Source organism: Rhincodon typus, chromosome 9, assembly GCF_021869965.1.
Source record: "Rhincodon typus isolate 14 chromosome 9, sRhiTyp1.1, whole genome shotgun sequence".
NCBI lineage: Eukaryota > Metazoa > Chordata > Chondrichthyes > Orectolobiformes > Rhincodontidae > Rhincodon > Rhincodon typus.
The window spans coordinates 69561281-69570191 of NC_063340.1; the positions used below are offsets into that span (position 1 = coordinate 69561281).

Consider the following 8911-nt stretch of genomic DNA (forward strand, 5'->3'; position numbering starts at 1 on the left):
AACGTTAACTCTGATGTCTCTCCACAGATGCTGCCAGACCTGCTGAGATTTTCCAGCAATTTCTGTTTTTGTTTCTTTAATGTTGACATGGTTTCTATCTTAGTCACTAACATTATAGCAGCTCAAAGCCTCAGCGGTCCTGTGATAAAATATTTTTTTGACTTATTATTCAGTTTTAATCTTGTAACCATAAGTCTCTTCTTCTAAAGTTCTCAATTTACTGGAAACAATTTGCTTCAATTTACTCCTTCAGCAAGCATAATTTTAAACATTTTTACTGAATTGTTATGGTTCTTTCAAAAACAGTTGCAATTTCTCAAGCTTCTTCATTTTGTATTTCCTCATACTAGACAGCACACTAATGAATCAGCGTTGTATGCTCTCTAAACTCAATATCCTGCCTAATCTGAAGGTCCAATAGTGCATACAGAAATCTGACTGACACTAAGATTTTAGACAGGGTCAATTGTTACTTCTTGGGATCTTATATTTCATTAGTCTATAGCAGTCTTTTAGTTATATATTTTGAATATAGTCATAACCAGCTAAATACCTCATTTAAAATTTCGTGAACTTGAACTTATAAAATATTCTGCTTTCGCGTCATCCAACCTCCCCTCACTTAAATTATTTCTTGTGGAAATCAAGATATACCAACTCATAAGAATTGGCATTGACAGCATATAGGGGATGGAGTGGGGTGGGGTTGGAGGTGAAGGAAAGGAAGAGGCACCTAGAGTAGGAAGTGACTTGTATGGAATCTAGATCTTATCTAACAACTCAATACCATTCATATCACTCTTCCAACCAGACGTACTTTGTTGCTTTCCACTTATGGTAGATTTTTTTCACAACCTCAAGTCCAAGATGAATGGACTTGGAATATTTCTGCATGTAACTGACAAATGCTATCTGCCTGTTCACTGCAAGTAGATCATTAAGCATCTCCGGCCTATTCCACTATCCAATGAAGTAATAATCTACAACCCAACTCCTTTGCTTCATGTAGCTTAATGACTTTGGTTCACAAGAATCTATTCAACGTCCATCTTCAAAGTAACATTTCATCGAACACCTGGCCTCAGCGTGGACTCAGACTCCTGGCCTCAAGGTGAAGCCCTGTGCAGTCTGGGTTGGACGGACTGTTATTCTGAACTATTATATCTCTATTTTCCTAATTTATTGCTGGCATTTTCATTTTTATATTTTTCTAATTTTTTCCCCTAAAAATTTGTACTTAAGAATCCATACCTAGGTACCTTGGTACCCAAGATGGTGCCATAAGTGGCGACTTGTAAACCCTTCACTGTACTCACGTGAATACATATGACAATAAAGCTAATTCTTGTCTTTTATGGCAGCAAGTTCCAAATTTCTACCATCATATGTGTACAAACTTCTGCCTTGAATGGTCTAACTCTGATTTTGGACTACACTACCTACACCCTTCTACACTCTCTGAAATGCAAAATTGTTTTTCTCTATCACATCTGTTTCATATAATATTGTGAAAATATCAATCATCTCACCCCTTAACTTTCTAAACTCCAGGAATACAATCCTAGATAGAGTAATCCTTCCTCATAATTTACGACTCTTAAGTCCAGGAATAGTTCTGATAAATCCACACTGTATTCCTTCAAAGACATTCCTTCTCAAAATATAGCACCTGCTTACAGTGCTCCAGTTGTAGTTTTACCAAGGCTTCATAAAGCTTGTGTTCTAGGCCTTTAAAACTTCATTTAGTCTTTCTGATTATTTTCTGTATCTGTTCATGATATTTCAATGATCTTCATACCTGGGTCCCTAAGCTTCCTTTGACATCTGCTATTTATAGTTTTTCACCATTTGGAAAGAACCCCTTTCTATCCTTTCTAAGCCTAAAGTGGAAGATCTTATATTTGGCCATGCTGAAATCTATTTGGAACAGTTTCATCCCTTTTCTTAGCCTATATGTATCTCTTTCAAAATTATGGTCCCACTTACATTACTTAAAACATCACCTGTCCATAGTTCTGAAAGTAGTGTTCTATTACATAATTTAAATTGTTAATAAATGCAGTGAATACGTTAGGCCCAACACAGATCCGTGAGGACATCATAGGTCACATTCCATGTATTAGGGCACCTGTTCATTATCGCGATTCCTGTCTTCTGCTGCTCAGTCAATTTCCTAATCATAACAATAATCTTGTTTCATTTCCCTGAGTTTCAGCTTTAGTTAACAGTCTCTTATGAGGAACTTTGTCAAATGCTATCTGGAGGAACATATAATTAACATCCATAGATAGATGCCTGTCAACTGTTTAACCACCTCCTGAAAAAAATACAAACAAACTATTCAGGCATGTCCTACCGATTACAAATGAGCCACAACAGTTCAAGGAGGCAACTCTTGGGATGGCATGGTGGCTCAGTGGTTAGCACTGCTGCCTCACAGTGCCAGAGGCCTGGGTTTGATTCCAGCCTTGGGCCACTGTCTGTGTGGAGTTTGCATATTCTCCCCGGGTCTGCATGGGTTTCTTCCCACAGTCCAACGATGTGCAGGCTAGGTGGATTAGCCATGCTAAATTGCCCATCGTGTCCAGGGATGTGTAGATTAGGTGGGTCTGGGTGGAATGCGCTGGGGGTTGAGGTGAACTTGTTGGGCTAAAGGGCTGTTTCCACACTGCAGGCATTCTATGATCACCTTCTCAAGGGCAATTAGGAATGGGAAATGAAAGCTGGCCCAGCCGGTGATGACCACGTCCTATCAGAAATTCCTCTCTCTCTAGCATCTCCACTTTCCTGCCTTCTGTGAATATTTTGCAAATGTTGAATCCCAAGTCCATGCACATACTTTTGCAATGTTCCATTTAATTCTCACTAATCCGTACTATAGTGGCCTTGATCCAAATCAGAAAGACTATGCGACTATGCTGTTTTCTCTCATTTCATCCTCTTATGCATCTAACTAGTCTCCCGTCCTCTATCCTCTTAACTGAAGTTCATCCATACATGCTGCCAATATCAACTCTTTACTATGTCCCACTTGCCTGTCAACCCAATCCTTACTGGGTTAATTTAGTTCTCAAATTTAAAATTTAAAATTCTCATTTTTCTGTTTTCATGAGCTTTGCTCAATTCTTGCCATAACCTAGAGAAGCTGTAGAATCTTCTGTCAGCTCGGCCCTTCTTGAGTCCTCGCAGACAAATGAACATTGCCTTCTGAATCTACTCTCTCGAACATCTGAATTTACTTTACCAGAATTCTCCATCTTCGGATTCGTCACGCAGTCGATCTCTTTCTTCACCAGGGATGCAATCCCACTCAGGTGCCCTGTAATAAGGTGAATAATTGGAAAAAAGAAGTTATGTTGTTACAAGTTGTAGGAAATGATATGTGAGCAAAAAAACACCAGCTTTCATTACAACAAGATTCATTATTTATACAGCTGGCAACATGATTTTGCCAATATGCTTAAACTCTTGGGAACAATGTAGCTGACAATGGAGTCCTGTATGTTATTTATTGATTTGAGTTATATATAACGCACATTTTTTTGAAAGGGCTGGATTTATCTTTTTTTGATTTACAGGATTAGAAAAACTTCAAGAGTGGTGCAAAATATATTTCTTTTCATTCATGCGTTAGATCAAACCCTGAGTTCCCCTCACAATTCTGAACCCCATTTTGCATCTGGGGGAAGGAAAAGTAAGTTTAGCCACTGGGGGAATCTCAGTGTGAGAAAAGAATAGATTTACAACTGTTCATTTTTCTGTTTATTGAAATAAAAGACTTTGTACATGTTTGCTGTGCTTTGGTGTTCATAAAATCATACAGGAAATTATGCACCAGTTTCATAACAATCAATCAGTGTTTACTTTGGTCACAATCATGCAGAGACAGAGATTTGAGCTGTACTGATGTTCGAGGATACTTGAGCTAAATAAGTTTTTCTTTTTCTGGATCGTAAGGTAAAAAAGTCACTGAAGTTCTGAGAGCAATGGTCCCTCTGATATCCCCCCTCAAGTATTAATGTCTCCAATACAGCTGAGGCTGTCTCTTCAAAATTGGCTTTTCTTTATGAAGAGGTTATGGAATAACCAAAGGGCCAACAACTATGTGTACACAGAAGCTACAGCATATTGAAGATCCCCCTCTTGACCTGATAATGCAATATCATTGACTTCAAGAGCTTAATGGACATCATGATAGCTGCTCTGATAAAGGTATATCCTTGCAATTCTCTTCTGCTGCTGTTTCATAGTGAATCATTAACGTTTTTTAAATTTATTCATGAGATTTGAATATTTATTGCCCATCCTCAATTGCCCTTGAGAAGTTGGTGGTGAGCTGCCTTCTTGAACTGGTATAATCTATGTGATGTTAAGTACTGTGCTGTTGGGAAGGCACTTTCAGGATTTTGGTCCAACACTGGTGAAGGAATAGTGACATAGTTCTAAACCATGTCGGTGAGAGACATGAAGGGGAGTGTACAGGAGCTCATACTCCCAAGTGCCTCAGCTCTTGTTCTTCTAGGTGGTAGGCTTGGAAGATGCTGTTCAAGCATCCTTGGAGAGTTGCTATAATGCATCTGTCACTGTGCAACAGTGGGGAAGGAGTGACTTTTAATGTTTACATTACGTATATTTAGGCTATGGTACAAGGGTCTGGTTTGTCACTCACAAACTGTCCATTGACATGGAAGTGTAAGATTCTGAAGGACAAATTCATTGTGACAGTTTCAACAAGACAGTAATTGCAGCAGAAATGCAAGTCTATATAACCAAAAGAACCTACTCGTCACACCAGCTTCCAGTCCATTCCACTTGACCCCAAGGGTTCCTGATTCGGATCAGTTTCTCTTCATCACCTTGATAATTCACCTGTAAGGGTTAAAATACAAGGACAGTCCCATAATGTTTCTTTTTCACCTGTAGCGTCATGAATTAATATTCACAGCTGGATGTGAAGTACACACTAGGAAAAAAATGAAAAGCAGTTACTTCAGGTTTTTGACTGAAGCATTTATCTTTCAGGACTCATAATTAGCTTTTCTGTCCCAATGTAAGAAGACTTTTGCACAATTCATTAGTGATATGACCACGTTGTGAAATATCACTGACTCTACAAATTGAAGTGGATGGGTAGTTTTCAAGCACTCATGACCTCAAAGGTTTGTTACATCTTTTGACTAAACGTATCCATATCTCCATGCTACAAACATGGACAAAAAGCAACTCCTTATGCTATTGCACTAAATATTTTAATTTTGATCCACTCAATTTTGACCGAGAGTGAAATTTCATTCAATTAACAGGAAACAAACAAACAAACAAACAAACAAACAATCTGCATTCATCAGTAGGTCAAATTATTCATTTCTACATATCTATTCAGGTTGAGAGAAAGCTCAAGACAGTTGAATATTGCAGGAACAAAACAGATTTGCATAAACAATTAACAAGCACAGTTCAGCTAATTTTCTGAAGTGCATAACTGCCCTACTGCAACCTGGAAGGTATTGACCTTCTTGAGAATGCCAAGTAGATGCACCTTAAGGATGAGAATAATCTTCAGCAGCTGGCAAAATTGAATAAACTTTTTAGATTTAAGAAAGATTAGCATCAGTATTCAACACAGTCTCCATGTAAATACTGTTTCAGATATGTGCACCCACCGTCCTACTTCTGATAAATTCATTGAGTTTTAGCTTTTTTGTTGTAAAGTTATTATAACAAATCTCAATTGCAATTAGCCCGCTGCAGTAGTCACCATGAACACCTCTCTACATTAGAGTTTGCTATTAGAAAATTTGATTTTATTAGATTATCATCCAGATCCCTACAAAAACTTTTTAAAAAACTCATTGCAAATATCGATCACCGGGATTGAATCTTGGCCTGTACGGAATTAGTTGATCTCAAACAGGATGCGGATTCAGGCTAGGGCATGGGGAATACACGGGGAAAATCTGGCTTTGTGCATTAGGTGAAGAGGGTGACGGAATGGCAAAAGGACACTTGCTGTTGGACATCAGCTACAGGTATCGGCCAAAAAAGAGTTTATCAAGTTGGAGGAGAGAAAATAAGCTGGGCTTATCTTGCATCTCAGGATGAATTTGGTGAATGGTTCAGCCAGATATGGCAATAAGAAACTAAACCAATTATGTTCCAGTCATGTTCATGTCTGTGCCATTTGGACTTGAGAGTTGATAAAGTGACCAAGGTGGAAGAAAATAAGGGTTCTGTTGGGAACATGGATTAAAAGGCAGAGGTGAGAGAATTTTTGAGCAGTTTAGCAGCTGTACAGTTGCTATAGGAACTGGATGATCAAATACCAGATATTTGAGATTTAAAGGGACAGGCATGAGTGACTATGTCAGACAATGAGCTGGGTATCAAAGGCTTAATGCACCAGGACAACCAACTGTATGTTGGATTTGGCAGATATCAGAGAGAAATGACATCACTCTTTCAAATAACATTACATATTTTGGAGAAATTAAAAAGGAGGAGCATTAAAATTTCACCATTTGACACTTACTGTTTCTGCTCCAGTGACAGAGTAAGCATGGCCCTTGACCAACTTTTGTGAAGTAATTGCTTCAGTCTCTGCTGAGCTGGTGATCTAATGAACAAGAGTATCAGTGTTAAATGGTCAACAGTCAGATTATCATTGAGAAAAATACTTTTAGTCACTATGATACATAATTTTCATGTTGTTTAATATTTTTTAATCGGAGCGTGAAATTTTATCAAGTATAGTATTTTGCATTTGAGAATCTGAAACAACCAAGATCCATATTCTACTACATTACCAAATGAAGAAGTGTAGGAGAAGGTGAGGTAAATCATAAAGTTATTATCTGATGCTAAAGCAGAGCTTCAAAGGTTTGGAGATTATAGATGGAAGGAACAGTGAAGCAGGCAAGGAATTCCTCAGTCTTGGAGCCCTAGAAAATAATTAGATAGGAGAGAACAGGAGTGCAATAAAACAGCAAAGGCATAGGGATCAAAAGCAGTATGCAGTTCAGTATACTTGGAGACTGTCACTACGGCTTGCAGGTTACACAAGTATCAACAATTTAAAGAGTACAAATATCAAGTCTCAGAATCAAAAGCAAAAATATTGCAAAAAAGAAATTAAAATTTTAATCTGTCTCAACTGAATTATGACAGCCTAAAATATAATAAAAAGGCAAAATACTGCAGATGCTGGCATTCAGAAATAAAAACAAAAAGTGCTGGAGAAACTCTGCAGGTCTGGTAGCATCTGTGGAGAGAGAAACAGTTAATGTTTTAGGTTCAATGAATCTCCTTCAGCAATATTCTGAAGAAGTCATGCAAGACTCAAAACGTTAACTCTTTTTCTCTTTCCACCAATGATGCCAGACATGCTGAGCTTCTGCAACACTTTATTTTTATTTCTGATCTTAATATGCACTTTGAACTTGAATCATGAATTTATAGCCTAATGTACCCAGTCACCAGGCTGATTCTTTATCCCTGGGCAGACTGCATTCACTTCATGAAGAATACTGGTTTTCATTGAATGGAAAGAAATTTAGGGGTATGTGACTGGATTACCAGAAGTGATGTCTACTCTATCCTACAATTCCTAATACACCCACAGTGTGTCAGACCATACATTCATATGTAATGCTGAGCTGTGAAGGATGTTCACTCATGCCCATGAAAGAAAATAAACTGTCACTTAAACAAAGTAAAAAAAATTGGAAGTCCTCCAATGGAGATGACGATGAGAATATTTAATTGAATTTAATCAATATTTGTGGAAGTGGATAGTTTTTGGGATCAGCAGCTAAGTGCACGGCGAGGCAGGATTTTCTGACTGTCCTTAGACGTAAAGGAACATTTGGATGTCGTACGTAGAGGCAAATTGTTTTGGAGGACTGCATTGGTAACTGAACATACCCATCCACACACCCACCATTTAACATAAACAACATAATTAGACTGGTTCTGTTACATGTTATTCTATTTATTTTCATATATTTGATGTAGTATGCTGAAGCATTCAGGAAATTTTACATCACAGATTAAGTCAAGAATACAAAGACAAAGTTCAAGTATTGGTTCAGTTTAGCATGCTGGTCCACTGCTACTTTTTCTGCTAAGACAGAGCTCTACATTTCTGGAATGAGTTTTCAAACACGGTTGCTTCAGAAACTAAGAGTTACTTGAAAGCTAATAGGTTCCCTGTAGTGCAGGATAGTCAGGCAAGATCTAACAACGCTCCCTTTTTCACTGAAGTAGATGCTGTACTCTGCGCTTTAAGTGTCCAGCAAGCTTCAACAAGAAAGATGCTACTCCAAGTATTAATTTGAAATCTCAGCAACGTGCCTTCCCTTTATCCATAAATCTCATTTTTAGTCCCTAATAGGCCCCTCCTTCTCTTACTACCCTTTTATTATTTATATGTCCAGAAATGATTTTTGGATTCCCTTTTATGTTAGTTGCAGTCTTTCTTTCTTTCTTATTTTCTTTTCAATTCTCTTCAGAACCTTTTTATATTCAGCTTGGTTCTCAATTGTATTGTCCACCCGATATCTGTGATGAGTGCACTTTTTCTGCTCCATCTCAATATCTCTCCCTTTTTTCATCCAGGGAGCTTTATTTTTGTTTGCGCTATCTTTCTCCTTCAGAGGAATATACCTTGATAGTACTTGAATTATATATTTTCTACAGGCATTTAAAATTTTGGCTGCTATCCTTGGATTCCAATTTATCTGTACTAGATCCATTCTTAACACATTGAACCTGGTTATCTCCTAGTCAATTATTCTTACTTGTAATTGCTCTCTGCCCTTTTCCATAGCCAATCAAATCAAAACTTTATGATTCAAAGACTTCTGACCCCAAATAACACAGTGTGGAGCTGGAGGAACACAGCAGGCCAGGCAGC

The 8911-nt window shown here is 37.9% G+C and overlaps 1 protein-coding gene across 1 annotated transcript in view; it reads right to left on the reverse strand.

Annotated features, from left to right (window-relative positions):
* LOC109927474 (calpain-2 catalytic subunit-like) overlaps positions 1 to 8911 on the reverse strand; it is a 30051-nt gene that overhangs the window by 14964 nt on the left and 6176 nt on the right. Inside the window, exons 2-4 of the mRNA XM_048601342.1 lie at positions 6530 to 6613; positions 4784 to 4869; positions 3245 to 3319 (exon numbers count right to left, since the gene is read on the reverse strand). Of these exons, the coding sequence (XP_048457299.1) occupies positions 3245 to 3319; positions 4784 to 4869; positions 6530 to 6613 (245 nt within the window). The remainder of the gene's footprint in view (positions 1 to 3244; positions 3320 to 4783; positions 4870 to 6529; positions 6614 to 8911) is intronic.